General features: G+C 40.0%; 2 protein-coding genes across 3 annotated transcripts; one reads left to right on the forward strand and one right to left on the reverse strand.

Annotated features, from left to right (window-relative positions):
• Window positions 1-169: 169 nt before the first annotated feature.
• On the forward strand, window positions 170-14,238 carry coq10b (coenzyme Q10B). 2 transcript variants are annotated; one of them, XR_009234054.1, is made up of 6 exons: window positions 170-325; window positions 7,037-7,198; window positions 8,643-8,835; window positions 9,164-9,265; window positions 10,282-10,593; window positions 10,749-14,238. XR_009234054.1 is itself a non-coding variant. In XM_058619441.1 (5 exons), exons 1-5 carry the CDS (start codon window positions 228-230, stop codon window positions 10,447-10,449), a joined length of 723 nt encoding a protein of 240 aa, XP_058475424.1. In that variant the 5' UTR covers window positions 170-227; the 3' UTR covers window positions 10,450-14,238. The 2 variants fall into 2 exon arrangements, 1 of the variants encoding a protein (XP_058475424.1); XM_058619441.1 differs by having other exon boundaries at window positions 10,282-14,238.
• Window positions 14,239-15,508: 1,270 nt separating this feature from the next.
• hspd1 (heat shock 60 protein 1) lies at window positions 15,509-21,938 on the reverse strand. The gene is made up of 11 exons (XM_058619390.1): window positions 21,792-21,938; window positions 20,068-20,243; window positions 19,542-19,877; window positions 18,955-19,050; window positions 18,681-18,774; window positions 18,423-18,591; window positions 18,220-18,319; window positions 17,614-17,859; window positions 17,348-17,522; window positions 17,079-17,257; window positions 15,509-16,410 (listed from the first exon to the last, which is right to left on the reverse strand). Exons 2-11 carry the CDS (start codon window positions 20,239-20,241, stop codon window positions 16,249-16,251), a joined length of 1,731 nt encoding a protein of 576 aa, XP_058475373.1. The 5' UTR covers window positions 20,242-20,243; window positions 21,792-21,938; the 3' UTR covers window positions 15,509-16,248.
• Window positions 21,939-22,056: the final 118 nt, after the last annotated feature.

Below are 22,056 nucleotides of genomic sequence, written 5' to 3' on the forward strand. Positions count from 1 at the left end.
CGTCCGTGCACGCGCATGGTACGCACACGTCATCAGCACATCTCGACAAGCAGCCGGCACTGACCAATGGCAAGCGCTCGGCGGGTACGACTTGTCCAATGGCAGGCCGAGCATCGGGAGGAGGCGTGACGTCAGCGGGTAAGAGGGGGCGGGGCCACACAGCGACTCTTCTCGTAGGAGTGTCAGTCAGATGAGAAAGAAGTGAAGAGCCATCAGCGATCGAGAAGATGGCAAGATGCGGCCGGAGCTTGAGAAAAGTCGCCGAGTGTGTCAAACAGTTACCCTCCACAGCAAGCAGGGACATTCACAGCAGGAATAACGTCAAGTAAGTTGTCTTTTATTCGACTTTTATACGCTTTTTAGTCGACTAAACTTCAGAAGTGAAAGGGAAAGGGAAAACACGCTCCGAGCCACAGGCTCCGGCAATCGCACAACGTACGACAAGAAAAGTCACACACAAATACACGACTTTCGTAGGGACTACTTACACGTTAACACGTAAAAAAACATACTATAATGTCCTCAAACTGTCAGTCCGTCGGTTCTAACAGGTAAAGAGTATGGACGGGGCAAATATACGATATTATCGTGTATCGCGATAAAAAAAAGAAATCTTGATCGTGGCATGAGAATCGTGAATCTGGCTCATGCTCAAATATTGGCATTCGTAAGTAATTGTACACATTTCCTGTACATTATAAGCCATTTTACGCTCAAGAATCACAAAAAGTTGTGCGAATTTCGTGCCATGCAGCAGAATAGAGCTTAAATGTTGGTGGTTATGTTGCAGATTTAAGAAATTTGCGTTTCAGCCAGGCTCAAACTAATTAATGGCTTAATGGTAGTGTCTTGACGTCAGAAATGTCAAGACACTGTTTACAAGTGTTTTCAGAATCGATAAATCAGTCAATTATTGATCATAAAATGTTGAAAAAAATTGATCAGAATCAAAATGATGATGTTCTATTATGATGATGTTCTTATTGTAAGTTGCTTTGGATAAAAGCGTCTGCTAAATGACATGTAATGTAATGTAATGTTCTCAAATGTCTTATTTTGTCCTCAAACCAAAAAAATGATGTTTTCTGTTTATGGTTGAAAGAAACCCAAAAACATTCACATTAGGAAGCTAGAACTTGTTTTGATTGGTAATCGATCAGTCTTTGCTGCCCTAATGAAAAGTTAGGACAGTACAATATACAATAAGATCGCAATGAGGTTGTTTTTCCTTCAAAAAGTATAATGTGTTGCATCATGGTATGTTTTCATAACACTTATTTAAAAGTGTTCAGAGTGTTTTTTGTAGTTCTTCAGGCAAAATAGTTTTCAGGCAAAATAGTTTGTGTCCACGCTAAGATTTCAGAAAATGCTGTTTGTCCAAAATGGTTAAAACCAAACGGAAAGTTCTTCCTGTTAACATTGTTGAATTTAACGTGTATATGTGTATATAAAAAAGTATATAAAATTATTGCAACAGTATTGTGTATTTCAATTGTGTTTGTCAGGATTATTGTGACAGAACATGTTTTTATTGCCTCATGCACTAAAAAAACAGATTACTTAAAGCTTCACAACATGGTGAACTTCAATTTTCCAATATGTTGCAAACACAGAGTAGCTGTGAGGTTTGCTTTCCGGAGTTATAAATGTCAAAAAGTACTTTTTAAAGTATTAATATTACTATAACACACCGTATACACGGTTAGTTAATAAATTTGTATTATTAATATTAGTATATTTATATTTAGTTAATAAATATAGAAGATAACAGCCTGTAACAATGTGGAAACACTGTGACGGCAGCTCAGTAGGTTCCCTTACACCTTAATGAAAGTCCCTATTTATGTAATCTATGGTTAAGGTGATCACATTGAGCAAAGAAAAGAATCCCCTTTTCTTCCACCCCATGGAAATGGATGGAGTGGAAGAAAAGAATGGAAACACCTGGTCATTTAATGAAGAAACAGCTCAGCGACGCCACAATCTGCTGCTTTCAGAATTAAATCAAATTAAAATCATGAACATTATAGCATGAGTTTCAATGGTTGTTGAATTGTATTAGGTTGGTTTGATTGGGTTAGCAAATACTATGTAACAAACGATTAGTATCTTAATCGATAAATCTGTTTTTCTTTGTTGTATGGAGCAGATTTAAGAAGCCGAGTAATATTATTAAAAAAAAAACTCAAACTGCTTAATCCATGATTAAAATAGTTGGCAATTAATAGAATAACTTGATTAATAATGGATAATTGATATACAGCAGTAGCTTAACATGACAGCTTGGTAGCTAACTATTCACATGTATATCATTGTTAAAAATGTTATTTAGTAAGACAAAAACTAATAAAAATAGTGTATAATCTGTAAATATGTTATCATTTCCTATTAAATGTGAATATTTACTATTTTCTTTGCTCTGTATAACAAAAATCACTTAAACTGATTCATTTTAGTTTGTGTTTAGTTTTGAGTTTTGAGAAACACTGATACACATTTTTCTGACATTTTATGGACCAAACGACGACTCGATTAACTGACAATGAACATAATAGATAATCAATAATCATATTTTTTCATTTTAATCTTGTTTTACAAGAACATGGTTCAGCAGCTACAGATTCACTCAAGTCAGTCCAGGTGGAAAAAAGGTCATGTTTTATGTTTTTTTTATCTGTTAACATCTCATGTATCGGCCTAGTCGAGATCCATTTTAATTTGCGGTGTAAAGAAGGCGGGTTGTTGGAGGTTAGAAAAGAGCATTTATCTTATTTCTTTAGGGGGGAAAAACGGTGAATTCCAGCTTCAGCTCTGTGACATCGTGTTTTTTGGAATGTGGCAAATTGTTTACAACTGTTTCTTCTCAGGAAAACTCTTGAACACTTAACCGTGCCAGTGTGGACACAGACAGACGCCACATCAAACCTGTTCAGTTAGTCATATGCAGGTTTTTTTATCCTTCATCTGTACACTGAACACTGTCCTCCTTCTGAGCTCTGTCGGGGAGATTTCTCAACCTTTACTGTAACTCTATACACTTGCCAGTTTTAGGTCAGTGCCATGTGTCAGCTGTGTATCACCTTTCAGACGCTCATGAATGAGCTTTCTTTTCAACAAACTCGACGACCGGCAACAGAACAAGACATTTTAAAGTGTAACTCGTACACGTCAAACAGCGAAAAGTAGTAGTGTGCAACTTTAAGTAGAAACAAATGTCTATTTTTATGACTTCTCACAAAACTGCTTGACACCAACCCTCCCTGTGTTCAGGCGACAGACATTCCTGCGCTGCACACAGGAAGTGATTTGTTTTATGTAGAGACAGACGGCGGCAACACACAAAGAGGTGACCACGAAAAGTTTCAGCCACATATTCATCATAATCGATTAATCTGTCGATTATTTTCAAACATTTCGATCGTGTCTCCCAAACCTGAACACAACAAACCACAAATTGAAAAGATTTTAATGTTTTCTTTAAGTGGAGCAGAAAATATTCACATTTAAAAGTTCCACACCTCCCAAAAACGACTTTTAACATTGTAGTTTATATGCCAGGCCTGCAGTTGGTGCTGTAGCGCTGCCACAAAAATACGGCAAAGACGATGCAAAGCGTGGCAATAAAAACAACGATAAAGATAGCAGGAATACCAAAGTCATCGGGCGTTCAAATTTCTTAGATTTCCCCACTGGGAAACTCGGAGCAACCTCAGCAACAATGCTGGAGCTCAAAGAGAGCAATAGAATTAGGGGCGGGGTCAAAATATCGATTTGACGATATAACGTTGTTCTAACTCTTGCAATGCGATAATCGATACACCAGGGCAAAATGTCGATATTTTAATTAATAAATGAAGGCGCTCTAAAGTAAACTACTTCATGTCTCCTCACGGCGGCGCTACTCAAAGCGGGACACAGCGGGATAACGGTGGAGAAAGCTACGTTAAGAGATGCTCCATCCACATTGAATACATAGACTTTAGGACCTTTGACCTTTTGTTCTTTATATGTTGTGAATAAGTAGAGGAATCCTGCACGTTTCATTTTACATGTTAACGTTTTGTTTTCCACAGTCAGACAGATATCGTGATGTATCGCAATATGACTGTCTTGCTGCCTTGCAATATATTGATGATCACAGAACCACGATACCAATAGTATTGCGATATTTTTGATATCGTGGACTATGTGTCACGTATTGTATGTGCTTCCCAACCCTAGTATCAATGCCCTGGTGGTGATGTGTGGTAATGCTCTGTCACATTTTTAATCTCAATTAGATTTTCCACAAAATTGTGACAAGCGGGACGTAGACTTTGCGGTTTTATAGCGACTTTGAGGAGAACAAATCCTGGCGTGTGACGTAACACGGAGTTAAATTTAAACCAATGCCGTGCCAGGGACACTGTGGGACACGCGGGGCTCCACAGGCACTGACTGTGGGGAGACGGTTATTTTCAGTTTTTCAGTGGTTTGTAGATTCTTTAATGTGAATATTGTCTGGTTTCTTTGCTCCACAAAACAAGGAAGTCACTGGATATTTTTGTGCATTTTTCAACATTTTATGGACCAAACTATTCATCAAATAATTGAGAAAATATCCTATTGTGAATATTTTCCATCCGTCTACTGCCTATCCTAAGAGAGTTGCTGGTGAAAGTGGAGCCAAACTTTTATTTTCACTTGCAGCCCTCCAGTGTATTGTTCAGATTCTTTTAAATTGTAAGCCTTCACTTATGTTGTAGTCATTGGTTTAGTTGATTTAAAATGACAATACAGTTAAAGTTATATTTAAAAGTTTGAGTTTGAGTTCCAATTTCCTCATTTATTTGCTCTTTTTTCAAGAGTGAAACTGAATATTTTTAGTTTGTGGACAGACATGTAGGTTTTGGGAAACGCTAAACGAAGATTTCCACCAATTTCTGATATGTAATATGTAATGAAGCTCAGTGTGAGCTTCATTTACAGGCTTTAACAGGCTAAACGAAGCACAAAGGGATCGCGAGAAATCACTCACTTCCTGTTGTTTGTGACACGAAAGGTCTGATGGTGGGGGATTAAAACATCACGGAAAGCCACAGAACTTATTCTGAAACTTAAACTGTTTATTTTCACTTTCACCAGGAGTGAAAGTGAAACAAATAAAATAGAGTTCAAATGAAAACATTTAACAGTCAATTATACTTTCACTCTGCATTTGTATGGATTAGTTTTCATCAATTTATTCCTTAATTTGGAGTCTTTTAATCACCTGAGCATATTGGAGCTGCAACAACTAATCAGTTAATTGAATAGTAAATTGATTTTCTTACATCCAAAGTAGTAAACTGTCTTTTAAACAAGTGTTCTTTACAGTTTTTATAACAGTTGGACCACAAGAAGTATATATAGGGTTATGTATATAAGAATAAAGTTGTTTTTTTTAGTAAATATTGACTTCCCCCCCAATATTTTGAGTTGATAGAAAACATAACTGTGTACATTTGCAAGTCCTGAATCGTATCATTGTCCAAAGAATTAACATTATAATATTGGTTCTGTAATAAAGCTGTCAATTTACCGTCTTACCTATTTGTGCCTGGTGAAAGTAATGTAGTCTTAAGCAGTTTAAGTGTTGCTTTGTTATTAAGAAAAAGTATATTTATCTGAGGTTTTCTCTTCTCCAAGAACAGAAAAAACAACAAGCGCTTGTCAAAGTACAATTTAGCAAAAATTGGAGGCAAAAGTTATGGAATGCCGAGTCATGCTGAGTCGTGTTTGGTGGTAATGATAGTTATAAAGAACTGAAAACAGCACTGTAAATGCTTTCCTAACTTATTGGAAGAATGGTATAAAAATGATATAAAAACTAATTATATGGTTGTCAAAAAAGAGGGTATAAAAAAGTATCAGCAATATTCACAACTGCAATTTCTCCACTAAAACATAACTTCACCTAAACTTCAAATCTTATACAAAAATGGCAAATTTAAAAGGTGCGTTGGTTGTAAACAAAGTAACTTGAATTTGAGTGTCTTAATTCAGAATTCTGCATGACTTATGAAGATTGTTTCATTTTTATAAAAATTAGATTTTTGGCCGGGCCCGATATTAGCCCCCCAGTCGCTGACCACTGTTTTTGTTGGTTTATGAGTTTTATCTATGCATATAAAATGTAACTTAAAAATCTTTTCACTATTAAAGATCTTATCACCGGGCAATAAATCAATAACAGCCATGTCATTAGTTTGGGAATGATGAGTCAGCATTTCCAGCCATGCTGTTGTCTTTAAGACTATAATTACGGCCTGAGCATCGTCTGGTGCGACGTCCTCAGCCGTAGCCACAGTCAGAAGTGGTAGTAGCCAAAAGTATGTTCTTAGTAGCCAAAGGTATGTGCTCTTTGCTGCTGCCACCGTTGCCGTGGTAACCCCCGCATACAGATCGAAAGAAGGTGACAAGGCCTAATAATTTGTGAGGAAATGGTGACTCATCATTCCCAACTAATGACACAGCTGTCGTTGTTATATAATAATAATAATAATAATACACCTTTCATTGTTCAGCCTGCAGGAAATGAAAGAAAAAGGAGTAGGATTGTGCAGTAAGATTAGAGGTTACTGAGCTGCTCCATGTTCTGTTTTCACTCTGGGATGTTGTTGGACAGACATTGATACACTGTGACTGTGTCACATATACAGTGTCAATGTATCCTGTGTGAACTCAATCTGATGTCGATTATATACCAAGAAAACATCAGATTTGGGCTGGAAAGAGGTTTAAAGGTCACGGTAAATTTTCCAGAAACCTTACATGGGGATTAATAAGAATAGGGACATTTAGTCAAAGTGACTCTGGACTCATGACAAACGTTTGACTGTAAATATACAATATAAGCTGCTGTTTATGTGTGTGTGTATATGTATATATATATATATATATATATATATATATATATATATATATATATATATATATATACACACACATATTTAATATCCGTATTGAGTCGTGTGATTCTTACTGTGGTTTTCTGACCTGTTTGTTTTGTGATCAGGTATCTGTCGTCATGCGGGATCCTGACGACACGACTGTCTCCGCTGCTGGGCTCGGTCATGTCGGGGCGCAGCGCCGGCATGGCGTTACCCGTGCGCACCTTCTTCAATTTTGCCGATTCCTTCTCCAAGAGGAAGGAGTATTCTGAGAGACGCATCATAGGGTGAGTGTGCTTTCACTTCCTCTGGGGGACAATATAAATATACAAATATAAACCATGTTGTCAAAGTGGGGAAGATGCATTAATAACATGTACGGAATAAACGACAGATAACCACGTCAGAAGATCCTTTCATGAGAAATGATCAAAGGACAAAAGTCTTTTCCCCTAAAATATAGTCCAGCGCTCTTACTTCATGTCAATTGTCGCTCTCCATCCGTGGTATATATCTTTTAGCACCTTCTCTGACGAGGTTCAGTTGAGCCGATACTAAAATGTGACGTCAGCAGACTGCCGGTCACTGGTCAGTGGAAGAGTCACAAGCACGACGTCTGACGCGAGAAACGAAGCCAACAATGTCCAACTGTAGATCAGTTAAAAAGACTTAAAAATCCCTGAAAACATTAATGTTAATCTCCAACATTTAGCAAAGGAAATGTCTAAAATCTCAATAATCTGGTGTATTTAGCGACAGCACTGCTGAAAGCCACGGAATCACAACCACGCTCAGTGGTATTTCAGTTCAGGAAGTACCGAACGATTCTGTGAACAAATCTTTTTAAATCCACTGATTCTAATGATTCAGTTACACCCAAAACAGCTGCTTTACGAGTCACTAGTTTGTGTGTTTGTGTCGCGTATGAAAAAAACACGTCGCAGCAGTTTCGTGCAGCCGTGCTATGATGGCTCCGCCCACGTTGAGGAGGAGGAGGAGGAGGAGCTATGAAGTCATGGAAAACGATACCAAACTGTGTAGAGTCAAGCCGTCCTGGAACTGTATAGTAGTAAAGCGCCATGAGACATTCTGAGGAGACATTGGTTAGTTAGTTAGTTTTAGTTTAAATGGTCTTTTAGTAGTTGTTTGAGTAGTTAATCCTCAGGGATTTAACTTGACTTCAAATGAAAAGGGTGTTTTAAATCTAAATCTAAATCCTATACTTTATTAATCCCCTTAAGGAAATTATTTTGTGGATATACAGTCTTTACAACTGTTTTATAATCTCTTAATCGTTTATTAATCCTAAAGTCGTATATAGATATATGAGTTAATGCTGTGATTATCAGCTGAGCCTCCACTCCATATATCCATGTTGTCATGTGACGTGCTTAATGTCCTGCCGTGATTCACAGCGATGTCATAATCACTAACCCTGGTTACATAAGTAGACTCCAGCAGCAGCTTGGTCTTTTTATGAAGCAGTTATATATATCATAAGAGACGAGGACAGAGTGAGACACACAGTCTCCGTCTGTCCTCCCTCCCTCTGTCTCTCTTCTGCTCCACGTTGACTTGAGAACGTTTCTGGGTCAGGAGTCGTGTTCACTGTTGTGTCACAGCTGCTGATCTTTATTTGATCTGTTTCCTCTGTGTGTCAGAATCGTCACGCCTTAATCTCATGGCATTCTTCTTCTTCTTCTTCTTCTTCTTCTTCTTCTTCTTCTTCAGGTATTCCATGCAGGAGATCTATGACGTGGTGGCAGGCGTGGAAAACTACCGCCTCTTTGTTCCCTGGTGTAAAAAGTCAGACGTGGTCTTCAAGAGATCTGGTTTCTGCAAGGCCAAGCTGATGGTGGGCTTCCCTCCTGTGGTGGAGAACTACACCTCGCTAATCACAACAGTACGCCCCCACCTGGTCAAGGTGAGTCCCTGTCTCCCTGCAGCCTTTAGTTATTTGACTGCATGTGTGTTTCCATGAGATGTTTTGACGTTCCTTGAACGCATCTTGAAGCTGCCCCTCTGAACTCAATGGGATGTAGATCCTGCAGAAGTGATGGAATTTACCAGGGTCTTTGAATGCACCCTGTTAGCTCAACAAATGCATGAATATTCGATAAATAATCCAACAAATATTCAACGAGTAATCCCACTAGAAAAGCCCCCTTTTTTTACTTCTTTATTGGACAAACTTTCTTCTTGCCAGTGAAGTTGTTATAAGAATAAAAGAATGTGGGTCTGTTTCCTGTCAGGCTTCCTGTTCAGAGGGGAAACTCTTCAACCACTTGGAGACGACTTGGCGTTTCAGCCCCGGTCTCCCTGGTTACCCTCGGACCTGTACTGTGGACTTTGCTGTGAGTAGAAAATACTGTGTCAGCTTTTCAGAGTCAGAGTTTGAGCTTCAGGTAGTGTGGACGGCAGATGTCTCCAGAGAAGACTTCATGTTTGTTAAAGAGAAACCAAACTCCCTCTCTTCTGAAGCCCAGTGGACTGAGTTTCTCAGAAAACAGAATCGTGTGGACGTAGCCAAAGTTTCTTAGAAAACAGACGTGTGGACGTCGCCTAAGAGTCTTAGAAAACAGATGTGTGGACGTAGCCAAAGTTTCTTAGAAAACATAGACGCGTGGATGTAGCCAAAGAGTCTTGGAAAACGGAGACGTCGCCTAAGAGTCTTAGAAAACAGATGTGTGGACGTAGCCAAAGTTTCTTAGAAAACATAGACGCGTGGATGTAGCCAAAGAGTCTTGGAAAACGGAGACGTCGCCTTAGAGTCTTAGAAAACAGAGATGTGTGAACGTAGCCAAAGTTTCTTAGAAAACAGAGACGTCTGGACATAGCCAAAGTTTCTTAGAAAACAGAGACGTGTGCACGTAGCCAAAGTTTCTTAGAAAACATAGACGCGTGGACGTAGCCAAAGAGTCTTGGAAAACGGAGATGTGTGGACGTCGCCATAGAGTCTTAGAAAACAGAGATGTGTGAACGTAGCCAAAGTTTCTTAGAAAACAGAGACGTGTGGACGTAGCCATAGAGTCTTAGAAAACAGAGATGTGTGAACGTAGCCAAAGTTTCTTAGAAAACAGAGACGTGTGGACGTAGCCATAGTGTCTTAGAAAACAGAGATGTGTGAACGTAGCCAAAGTTTCTTAGAAAACAGAGACGTGTGGACATGGCCAAAGAGACTTAGAAAACAGAGACGTGTGGACGTAGCCAAAGAGACTTAGAAAACAGAGGTTTAACATGTAGTTCTTCTAAAGTGTTGTATTTCCCAGTGGGTCAGTTTACAAACTGTGTGTGCCTTTACTTTGAAATCTAACCGCTAACTTCCTCTTCCTCCCTCCTTCCTTCCCTCCCTCCCTCCCTCCCTCCTCAGATCTCCTTCGAGTTCCGCTCCCTCATCCACTCCCAGCTCGCTCACGTCTTCTTCGACGAGGTGGTGAAGCAGATGGTCTCCGCGTTCGAGCGCCGCGCCTCCAAGGTGTACGGCGCCGAGACGCCCATCCCCCGCGAGCTCATGTTCCACGAGATTCACCACACGTAGCGACGCCCGCGACGGACGCAAGCAACAGAACACCACGCACGCCCCGACGACGCCAACGCCAGAGAAGAAAGCGAGGGAGGAGAGGAGGAAAGAAACGTGCTAGACAGACAGAAAGAAAGAAAGAGAGAAAGAAGAGACTTCCAGGTTTTCTCACTGAAACAAAACTGCAGTGCCTTTTTCTCACAGCGACGACCAAGTTCACATCTGTGGACGTGGATCCAGCTGTGAACTTTACCCCTCCATGCTCAACATTTAAGTTCTTTTTTTATCTTTTTTCTTTCTTTTCTCTTCATCATCAGAACTCTGTGACGCCGAGGTCACAGGTCACGAGGAGAAACCGTGGCTCGTACGTCCGTCATCACATCTGTAAACATCAGTGTTTGTGGAGAGAATAACGTCAGAGGGCAGAGGTCAGTCGCAGGGACGGGACACACACACACACACACACACGCGTCGCAGGAGTTGAAATAATATTCAGCTTTTCAAGCGACACTCGCCGGACTCTTTGTTTCTGTTGAATTTAAACACACAACTCAACCTGTGCTGAGTTAAATGTCAAAAACACGGGACAGGAGGATGTTTTTTAGCTTTAATTTTCATAGACGCACACACGCAGGTGACACTCTGTTTGCTTTACACATCATTTAGACTCAAATAGAGAATAAAAAGTATTAAAAGAACGCACAATGCAAGCGAAAAAGTATGTTTTAAAGAGGTGAGGTTTATGGGTTCAGGGGTCAAACTGACCTCTGACACCTCAACAAATAACTCCACTGTTGTTGAGTTAAATGTAAAGAGAGAGAAAGTAAAAGCTCCGACTAAAATGGAGAATAAAAAGTATTAGAAGAACGTACAATGTAAGCAAACATTTAAGATTAAAGAGGACAAACTCATTTTAACAATGAAACACACTGAAAAAAGCATAATATGTCCCTTTTAAGTCCCTGAGATCCTCAGTTTATATGCCTTTATTATGTCATTAATGGATCCTGGACCTAAACCATGGGATCAGGACTTTCTTTAGAACTGGACGTCTGACCCCAAGACATGTGGACGTCAGAGCGCGAGCAGCTTCTTATTTACATATTTACACCGTCCAACGTTTAAGATCTCATTCCACAAATGTTCCTCAGAAACAACCCTCTCATCTTCCTCTTCAGTTAGAGTCAGACCGTCCATCCTCCCTCCTCCTCCTCCTCCTCCCTTGCCGCTGCCGTTATCCCTCTGTGTCAGGAGCACAGATTAAGGTTTAAAGTGAGCGTAAACTTTCCCACTGATGATGATGTGATGACTGTCAGACCAGGGTCCAACAACAACAACAACAACAACAACAACGACAACAAAAGTGTCAAAAACCTCCGTGTTTGTCTGCGATGACGTGAAGCTGAAGACTTGGTCGACTTCAAGACGCTAAAATGCTCCACGGTTTTTACAGAAAATACAAATAATTGACCTAAAAAATACTTATTAGCTATATATTAGCTCTAAGAAGAAGCGAAAACCCAAATCACATATCAAAACACTTGAAATAACAGTGATTTTGGTCCAAAAAAGTGTCCACAGACCAAAATGTATTCATTTTTCTGATTTCTTTGTTAAATGAAGCAAAGAAACCAGGAAATATTCACAATTAAGAAGCTGAAAAACAAATAAGCAAATGATCAGAAATTGTTGAAGAGAAATCACTCAGAAAATCAAACGCTGTGATTGTCAAGTGTTTAAAGTCATAATAAATGACTTAAAACTGAAATTTCACCTCAAAATACCTTCAACTCCCATAACAGCAGGAGTGATCCTTTCAAAATAAAATACCCGACGATTAGCTTTAAAGCTTTATTTATTTAACGGTGCTTTCTGCGACAACGTGTCGACTCACTTTACGTCACGTCACTTTCACATCTGTCACGTTTTTTGTCGTCGTAAACACGAAAACAAAGAAACCCACGAAGTCGCCCGAGTCTTGTACGTTGAAAACATCGCAGACGAACAAACAAACCTGCTGTAAATAATTAGAATATAATATTGTTTTAAAGGTTAAAGGCCAGAGGCAGGTTCATTAAACACTCAGTACGTTTTTCACGCACAGTTCACTCGACGCTGACATCACATGTGGCCACACGTGGCCCACGAGCCGCTGGTTTGAAACCTCTTGATTCTGTCCATTGACGTAAAAAATATCTAATTCATTAACATTAAAATTAAAAATGTGTTTTATCGCGTCGGACTAAGATGATAATTCTATAAAAACTCACTGTGGTGTAAATGTACTGAGTGACGTGTTACCATGACGACAGAGCGGTGAACTTGACGTACTGTACACTATCAGGAAAGCACACACGCACACCTTTTAATGGTGCTTTTATTCTTTTCTTTTTTTTTTTTTTTTTTTAGCAGAAGCTAAAGTGTTTATTATTGTTATAATTATTCATATTATTATTATTATAATAATAAATATTATAATTTTGACGTCTTTGTTGAGAGAGAGAGAGAGAGATGCTAAATTATACCGTAAAAGGTGTTTGTTATTTTCCGTTGTTTGTTTGTTTTTGTTGTTTTTCTTCAGTGTGCAATACGAGCAGTGGAAGTGTTTATTTCTTTGTATATATGTGTGTGTGTGTGTGTGTGTGAGGGAACACAGCTGAGAAAACCCCCAGCATCATTATGACAAGTTTGAACTTTAAACTCTTCTTTCGATTTACCACAGTAAAATAATCTCTTTTTTTATTTTCTAAAAAATAACAAAAATACACTTTAGAAACTGACGAGCGGAGCAAAATGTATCATATCTTTGTTAAATTGTTCCCTTTTTAGTGACGAGTGACATCGTGACACACTTTTATGCAGCACAATCTGAAATGATATATTTTTAAAGTACATTTTACTGTAAAAAAAGAAGTGAAATTATATTCAACTGGGCATTTTACAACAAACAAACAAAGAAATATAAATATATTTATAGTATAAATGCATTAATAAGGGATCACGTTCATTTGTACAGCACTTATTAAACACGTACACAGATTACACTCAGATTATAGTGTTTCACAAAACTTTACCCATTTATTTCACTATATTAATTGTTTTTATCACATTATTATTTTGGAAAAAACGGCCGTTTAAATAATCACAACATTATTTTTATACATTACATTTACATTTTTATACATCCATACATGTATACATATACTGTATATATATGTGTGACAAATACGTTCATTCATTCATTCATTCACATGCACAAAAAGCTTATATTCACTGTCTCACCACAAACATGAGGAAAAATCCGAGACCACAGATTAGATTATATAAAATGAGTTAATCCAAAGAATAAATCAAATATACTGTAAATTAAAATTTTAAATTTAAGCCTAAAATTAAAAGTACGATTTTAGCTCAAAGCGACACAGAAGACAAAAAGTCATTAAAATGGAAACAAGTTCTAAATAAAAATTCCCCCCCAAAAAACCATATACTATAAATAGAAACGATATTGTGATGCCACGAATCGTTAGCATTTTAACATCGTAGCAGACAAAACTGTTTTCCTCGCAATATTGAGCTTGCGTACTGTAGCTTTAATAATAGTGAGAAGTGAGCTCCACGTCGACGATTCAAATTAACGTTGTACATATTTTATTTTGTGACCTTTATTTGGTAAAATGCCCGAAAAATTAGGATTAGTTATTGTAAATGTTTGGAAATGATGCCGCTGCAGCTGTTCTGTTACTGTTATTGTTTCTATCGTAGACAATAAATGAATAAATAAATGAATAAATAAATGAAACAACACGTACTGCAGTCATCGCGATCTTCTCTTCACCTGCCCGAACAGAAACTCAGTCCAGTTAAAGGTGCAGTCTGGAACATTTACCAGTTTTTCTTTTCTTTTCTTTTCTTTTTTATCTCTAGTTTCTTGTTATTTTTTAGATTATAAACTCAATTAATCCTATTTATTTCTTAGTTTTAAATGTAAATAATGGTTTTAAGACACAGATATACACGTATATGTGTATATATATATATCTACATACATATTTATATATATTCAAAAGTTTTTGAAAGAAAATAGGTTTGTTTTTCATGGGATGAGGGAGAAAAAAAAGGATATTTTTGTGTAATTGTTGAGTGATGTTAGAAAACTGCATGAGTTATAAACTTTTTTCTAAAAAACAAAAGAGAAAAGTCATTGTTTTATTGATTTGTTTGTTTTTTGTTGTCGTGTCTGAACTCTGCTGCTGCTGCAGTGGTTTCTTTGTGTTGTTTTTAATCCCTCTCCTGTGACCATGTCGTTGTGTAAGAATAGAAACTAAACGTTTTTGGAAACGAAGGCCACGGTCAGTTGAACTCGTGCTCTTTACGGCTTTGACCTTTGACCTGCTCTAATGACGCAATGTCACTAAATGTTTCTGCGATTGATTTCCAGAGACAACGAAAAAGGTCAAGAGCAGCTAAAAATACTCACACGACAAGGAAATGTACGGAAGAGTGTTAGTGCCACAAGGAAAAAAGAATAAAGCATTTATTCTGAGAAAGTCAGAAAAATTGGAATTGATATGGAATTCTGAGAATATTGGAATACTGAGGAAAGTCATAATTCTGATTAAGTGGAATAGAGATTAAAGTCTGAATTCTAAGAAAAAACGTCATAATTCTGAGAGGTTGTAAAGTTGGAATTCTGACTAATCTCAAGAGTTCATGCCATTGTATTTATTTTTCTTTCAAACTTTATTATTTTTAATACTCAAGTGCTGTCGTTCACATTTAAGATTCTTTCCTTCATTACACACAAGGAATCAATCACTGCAGCATGTGTAGTTTATAATCTGGTTTCATCTGTGGTCTATATTTAAGATGATTAGTTGGAAACAAATCTGCAGATTTTAAATCCCTGCTTTTAAATTAAGAGCCTCCAACATGGACTTCGATACTCAGAAAAACAGAAATTTGTAAGTTAAACTCTAGAATAGTTCAAACAGAGTGTTCTGAATGTTTACGATAATTTCATGTGGAAAACGGGTCAGGGTTTTTAAAAAAAGAAATAAGCAGAACAAACTAAACATGAGAACAATTGAATTTATTAAATAAAAAAAGAGAAGAATCACCATTAATCATAGTCTACATTTTACAAAAAGAAAACCATGATCACAGCCGTTTGTCGTATAGAATGTTTGAGACTTTATTTTTAAACGCAAGTAAACTGTCGTTTTCTGCAACTTAATCCACGGAAACATCGTAAACGCAGCGACGTCACCGTAGCCACTCTTCGTCCGATCGTCTTTTTTAATTCTAAATCTCCGACAACTGACGTAAAAACGTAACATGAGACACAGAAAAGGTCCAGGTTCTGTAAGAAAAACTGGTTTAATTAAGTCACATAACAATTATATTCTTTTAAACCCACAAACTGAGAAGAGACGAGACATTAATGTGTAAATATATAAAATAAAAAAGTGAATCAACAGAACATGATGGAGACAAAGAGGACAGAAACATTCCTAACCATAGATTACTCTGTTTTCTGCCCCGTCGTCGACGTACAGCGTTAGTTTCTTCTTCACGGGTCAAAATGGTGTCATGGTGTAGTAACTGGACTCCTCCTCCTGACTGAGGCTCCATCCATTTAAAGTCTTTTTTAGGAGGGGGGGGGGGCGAGGCATACTCATGGCCAGTCAGTGTGGGCGGAGTCAGGTGGAGGTGGCTGCAGGTGTGTGTGTGTTCCTCAGCCACCTCCAGCACCACTCTGCCCATAGAGTCTGTACAGCAACAAGTCAGCGAGCGGCAGGCGGGGGGAGGGCGGTTTTAGAAGCCCATGCCTCCTCCCATTCCTCCCATTCCACCCATGCCGCCCATTCCTCCACCCGGCATCTCCTTCTCCTCCTTGGGGATCTCCGTGACGACAGCCTCGGCGGTGGAGAGCAGTGAGGCCACGCCCGCGGCGTCCAACAGTGCCGTCCTCACCACCTGTGAAGACACGACGGAAGCTTTAATCACACCGTTAACGGCAAAAAAAACCCCACTATATTAAAAATATGTTTACTGCTTTATCTCACATTTTAAAAAATTTCTGCATAGAAACTTGATATCACTCTCCCACACCAAACCCCATCAGTGATCAGTGAAAATCAGTGATTTTAACGTCGCAGCACACAGGAGTTGTTGATCCACAGCTGCCTCATCACTATTTTGTCAATTCGGCATTTGAAATCCTTTGTTCAGATTAACCTCAGTGACACGGGAGCTGCTGGTCTACTGCTGCCTCGTGTGGTTGCTTTGTGTCACTGAGGTCAAAGTTTCTGAAAGATCTGAATGACAAATTTCAAATGCCTAATAGACAAAATAAGACATTTGAACTTAGTGATGGAGGCAGCAGTGGGTCAACAACTCCTGTGTGCTGTGATGTTAAAATCACTGATTTTCTCTATGGGGTTTGGTGTGGGAGAGTGAGTGGTTTAGAGTCCCGTCGGAAAATGCTGTACAATAAGGCTCATTTCATTTGGAGACTTATCTGAAGTCCACTGTATTAACCACTAGGTGGCAGTGTTGTCAGGGAAGCACTGATAGACCATAGAATCAGCCCGTTCCCTTCACTAAACCACCTCAGACTGAGTCAGATTCCCCTGCTGTGTTACCTTGGTGGGGTCAATGATGCCCTTCTCCACCATGTTGACGTACTCTCCCTGCATGGCGTCGTAGCCGATCTCTTCCGACGCCTGCAGGATCTTCTCCACCACCAGAGAACCCTCCACACCGGCGTTCTTGGCGATGGTCATGGCGGGAATACGCAGTGCTCGCCTGATGATGTCCACACCTGATGAAGACAAAGACAAATCATGTGGTCTTGAGCTTTTACTGGTGAAAGGAGGAGACGTAAGGAGTATAACGTGTGTGTGAGACTCACCGATCTTCTGGTCATTGTTGGCGGTGATTAGGGAATCGAGCGCCGGGATGCAGCGCAGCAGAGCGCAGCCTCCGCCTGGTACGATTCCCTCCTCCACGGCAGCACGTGTGGCGTTGAGTGCGTCCGTCACACGGTCCTTCTTCTCGTTCACCTCCACGTCGCTCGTTCCTCCGATCTGAAACAAAAGCAGGAGTCGTCGTAATGTTTTAACTCCACCCCCCACAGGATGATCGGGATGGCGCGCCGCCGCCGCCTGAGACACGCACCTTGAGCACGGCGACGCCGTCCGACAGCTTGGCGAGACGCTCGTTCAGCTTCTCCTTCTCGTAGTCGCTGGTCGTGTTCTCCAGCTGCTCCACGATCTCCGCCGCGCGCTTCTCCAGCTCGGCCGGGCTGCCGCCGCCCCTCAGCATCAGCGTGTCGTCTTTGGTGATCTGAACCTCGCCGATCTTACCGAAGTCGTGCGCCTGGATGTCCTCCAGGGCGATGCCGACCGCGTCGTCTCCAAACACCTGCCAGAGAGACAAAAGGAAATGAAATTTAAAAACAAAAGATACGTGCGTTTGTCCTCATTCTGCATTTATACCAAATGTTACGTTGTCGCTTGTGGGACTTTGTCGTCACTCGTTATCACAAACATACCAAAACGGGTTTTATTTCTTCCACAAATTTAATCCCTGACTTTATAGCTTCTTCAGCTTAACTTAAATTATTTTAACTAAAGTGAAGTCAAGTAATGTCGCAAATTTGGATTCTTTTCGTCACAGGACACAGATGTTGTTAACTTAAGTGAAATCGCACATTAATAATTCATAAAGGACGAGCCAGAGATTCACAAGGATTTTCTCCTCTGGTTGAAAGCGTGGACTTACAGTGCCCCCGGTGGCGATGGCCATGTCCTTCAGCTGATTCTTCCTGTTGTCTCCAAAGCCCGGAGCTTTCACCGCGACCACCTGAAGCCCGACCTTCAACCTGTGCGTGTTTAAAACGTTGACGTTACATTTTAACTTCCTGTTCAAAACACATTCAACTAATCTGCAGCTGCTTCCTGTCACCAAAATAAAAGCATCGGTACCTGTTGAGAACTAAGGTGCTGAGAGCTTCTCCGTCCACGTCCTCGGCCACGATGACGAGCGGTTTGCGGTGCTGGTTGGCGATCTCCAGGGCCGGCACGATGCTCTGGACACTGGAGATCTTCTTCTCGCTCAGCAGCAGGTACGCGTCCTGGAACTCGCACTTCTGACCTGAAACAACGCAGGAGAAGGAACTTTTTAAAGACGTCGCCGTTCGGTCACACGGGAACAGGAAACGAGGCGTGTCCCGACGTCGTTACCTTTGGCGGTGTTGATGAAGTACGGGGAGATGTAACCGCGGTCAAACTTCATGCCCTCGATGATCTCCAGCTCGTCGTACAGCGTTTTCCCGTCCTGACGAGAAACACAGGAACCAACCGTTTACAACCAATCGTCTACGAGCTTCACCTTTGATCTTCAAAAGGTGTGTTGGTTTTTATCTGCTTGCCAAGCAACGAAATTTCGTTGCCAGTTTTCACTGCTGTGTTTTCTGTGCAATGACAATAAAAGGAAGTCTAAATAAATAAATCTCACCTTCACGGTGATGACGCCCTTGCGGCCAACTTTCTTCATGGCGTTGGAGATGATGTTTCCGATCTCCTCGTCTCCGTTGGCGGAGATCGTAGCAACCTGAAAAAACAAAGTGAATCACTGAATTTTGGGTGTAATTAACGATTATTTTCTTTTTGGTCCATGAAATGTTGAAATTGAACAATGATGATTCTCAAATGTCTTAAATATACTTCAATACTTGCTCTGAAAGGAACGTTAGTGTCGTCTGATAGAAAATGAGTGTAAACCATCCTTTCTTGAATCTCCAGGGGGCAGCAGAGCATAAAACTAAGAACACTTTATCACTAACAACTAGATCAATGACTAAATTAGTCAAATTACAACAGGTTTCTCTGATTTTTCAGCTTTAAATCATTAAAACTGAACAGATTCTGGTTTGAGATTATTTTGAAGTTTTGAAACACAGAAACAACAATTACTGACATTTATGGACCAAAAACTAAATCTATTCATGGAGAAAATGAATAAATTATGAAAATAATAGTTAGTTGCAGTCTTAAATCCATCTCAGGTAAATGAAGCCCGTTTGTATAAAGTTCTCTTCTCACCTGAGCGATCTCCTCGGGGGTGGTGACTGGCTTGGAGACTCTCTTCAGCTCCTTGATGACGAAGTCCACGGCCATCATGACTCCGCGGCGGATCTCCACCGGGTTGGCGCCCTTGCTGATGGTGTCGAAGCCCTCCTTGGCGATGGCGCGTGCCAGCACGGTGGCGGTGGTGGTGCCGTCGCCGGCCTCCTCGTTGGTGTTGTTGGCGACGTCCTGCACCAGCTTGGCGCCGATGTTCTTGTACTTGTCCTTCAGGTCAATGCTCTTGGCCACCGTCACGCCGTCCTTGGTGACCTTTGGGCTGCCCCAGCTCTGCTCGATGATGACGGTGCGGCCCTGGAACACAGGCAGTGAGCGGTGAGATTACACAGCTGCCATTTTGGGTCAAACTATAGAACTTTAAGACTCATTTAAAGCCACAGAGAATTCATATTGTCCTTGTTGCGCCATCATCATGTAAAGCATGTGATACAGAAACAATTAATAAGTTCTTAAGGTTTTATTTGCCGTCGTTGTCAATTCTTACCTTTGGTCCCATGGTAACGGCCACGGTGTCGGCCAGCAGGTCGACTCCCTGCAGCATGAGGGCGCGGGCGTCGGCTCCAAACTTGACTTCTTTGGCGTAGGCTCGCGTGAGGTGAGGGGCGAGCGCCCGGCACACGGGCCTCACCTGTTTCATGACGGACGGGAGACGGAACATCTCTGTGGGAAGAACAGCTTTTTAAAACATGTATTCAATTCATTTGCCTTCAGGGAATGCAATGTGTTCAGCATCTGCAGCAAGAAGCCTTTACAAAGATTTACTCTGCCCCTAGTGGTCACTGGCGGAAAAACGGGCCACACAACCACTGAATTAATTGGATTTACTGTGACTTTAGTGGACAAGATGGTCAGACATGGTGTGACCTTGCATTTGTGACTGTGTCCAGGTTTAGAGCTGCAACTAGTGATTATTTTCAAAATCTTCAAAAATTAACTTGTGGATTATTTTCTCGATTATGAAATTAGTTGTTTGGTCCGGAAAATGTTGTTTTGTGTTTCCCTTTTTCTACCTTTAACACTGATGAATTTATTAATATAAAACAAAGAAAGTCATTTAGTTGACCCAACAGGTTCAATTATGTATATAAAAACACAATAGCCTACACAAAAACAAGTAAATTACTTATTAACATTAAAAAAAACTTGCATCAAGTCAATCTAAAACCATCAGTAAACAGTAAGTAAAGAGTAAAACTGTTCAAATCTGCTAGTGTTGGACTTTAACCACACATGTGACCTTTAACCTGCTGCTCTTCAATTAGAGTGTCAACACAAGAACAACATTTTGCTCATTAATTAATGATTTCAGGTCACTTTTACATAAACAAAAGCTGCTTGCAGCTTCTCAAATGTGGAATATTAAAAAAAATTTCTTGGTGGCAAATTATGATTAACAGAATATTTTCCATCTTCGATGCATTTCATTAACAAAAATCACTTATACAGAATGTAAACATGCGGATCATCTGCGAAATAAAACAATCATTTAGGGGTAAATTGCTATTTCACCTGGGATGGAGGTGAAATACTGATGAGTCACGTTTTAACTATATTACTCACTAAAAACTCTCACGCGTCCTTATTCTTCTCTGTAAATGAATAATCTGTTAATAAAATATCATTTATCCCTAAAAAAGAAAATTCACTTCCTTATCGTGAAAAACACGTGTGCGCGTGAGGTCGTTGAATCACAAGGTCAAATTGGGGGAGCTCGCGCCGCCTCCTTCATTCATTCAGTCATTCATTCATCCCTGATCATTAAACACCACAATGACCGATCAATAACTGCTCCATACTAATGTAAGTGCAATAAAAATGTGTTACTGTCACGAACGATAAAAAAAAAACAAAAAACGTAGCCATTTTCCTTTCTGGAGTGACTTTAAGCAGTCTCCATCTGTTACATCAGCCCGACAAACACCGCACTACTGCATCGATAACAACAAATACTACGTTATTGTTGAATAAGAATAAATAAAGTGACCGTTTTTAATCTATAGTGACATTTTAAACAGACGTGCTTCGCAGTTATGAGGTAATGTAACCGCCGCTTGTCTCTGCCGGGGCCGATTTAAAAAAAAAGCTGAGAAACGGAGCAGCGGTTTTCTCCCACAGAGCCTTAAATATGCGACTCAAACGCAAAGTCAGCTGAAAGGACAAAACTACAAATGTCACTTAATGATATTTCTGTAAAATGTCACGACTTACTTGTGTGTTTAAGAGCGGGTCGCTGCTACAAGGTGATAGAACTCCTTCAGGAGAGAGAGTACTCTGGACGGTCGTGTGGTGCGAGAGTGCCCGGACTGCACATGGTCTATCACATCCGGGGTATTTACCGGCCCGCCCCGGAATCTGCATAACCACAATTAAATTTAAAATAACTGCTTTTATTGACATTTTGGACACATTTTCTGACTGTTTTGCGTTTTATGTTGTAGCTTTTAATCGAATGTATGAAAAGTGTTTACGTAAA

Source organism: Solea solea, chromosome 2, assembly GCF_958295425.1.
Source record: "Solea solea chromosome 2, fSolSol10.1, whole genome shotgun sequence".
NCBI classification, from domain to species: domain Eukaryota; kingdom Metazoa; phylum Chordata; class Actinopteri; order Pleuronectiformes; family Soleidae; genus Solea; species Solea solea.

Coding starts and splice junctions, on each gene's coding strand:
- coq10b (XM_058619441.1), top strand. CDS start 228: ATGGCAAGATGCGGCCGGAGCTTGAGAAAAGTCGCCGAGTGTGTCAAA. Junction 8,836..9,163: donor TACGCCCCCACCTGGTCAAG/GTGAGTCCCTGT, acceptor GTTTCCTGTCAG/GCTTCCTGTTCAGAGGGGAA. Junction 9,266..10,281: donor CCTGTACTGTGGACTTTGCT/GTGAGTAGAAAA, acceptor CTCCCTCCTCAG/ATCTCCTTCGAGTTCCGCTC.
- hspd1 (XM_058619390.1), bottom strand. CDS start 20,241: ATGTTCCGTCTCCCGTCCGTCATGAAACAGGTGAGGCCCGTGTGCCGG. Junction 17,258..17,347: donor CAACAATGACCAGAAGATCG/GTGAGTCTCACA, acceptor TGTCTTCATCAG/GTGTGGACATCATCAGGCGA. Junction 16,411..17,078: donor GCATCATTGACCCCACCAAG/GTAACACAGCAG, acceptor GTGTCTTCACAG/GTGGTGAGGACGGCACTGTT.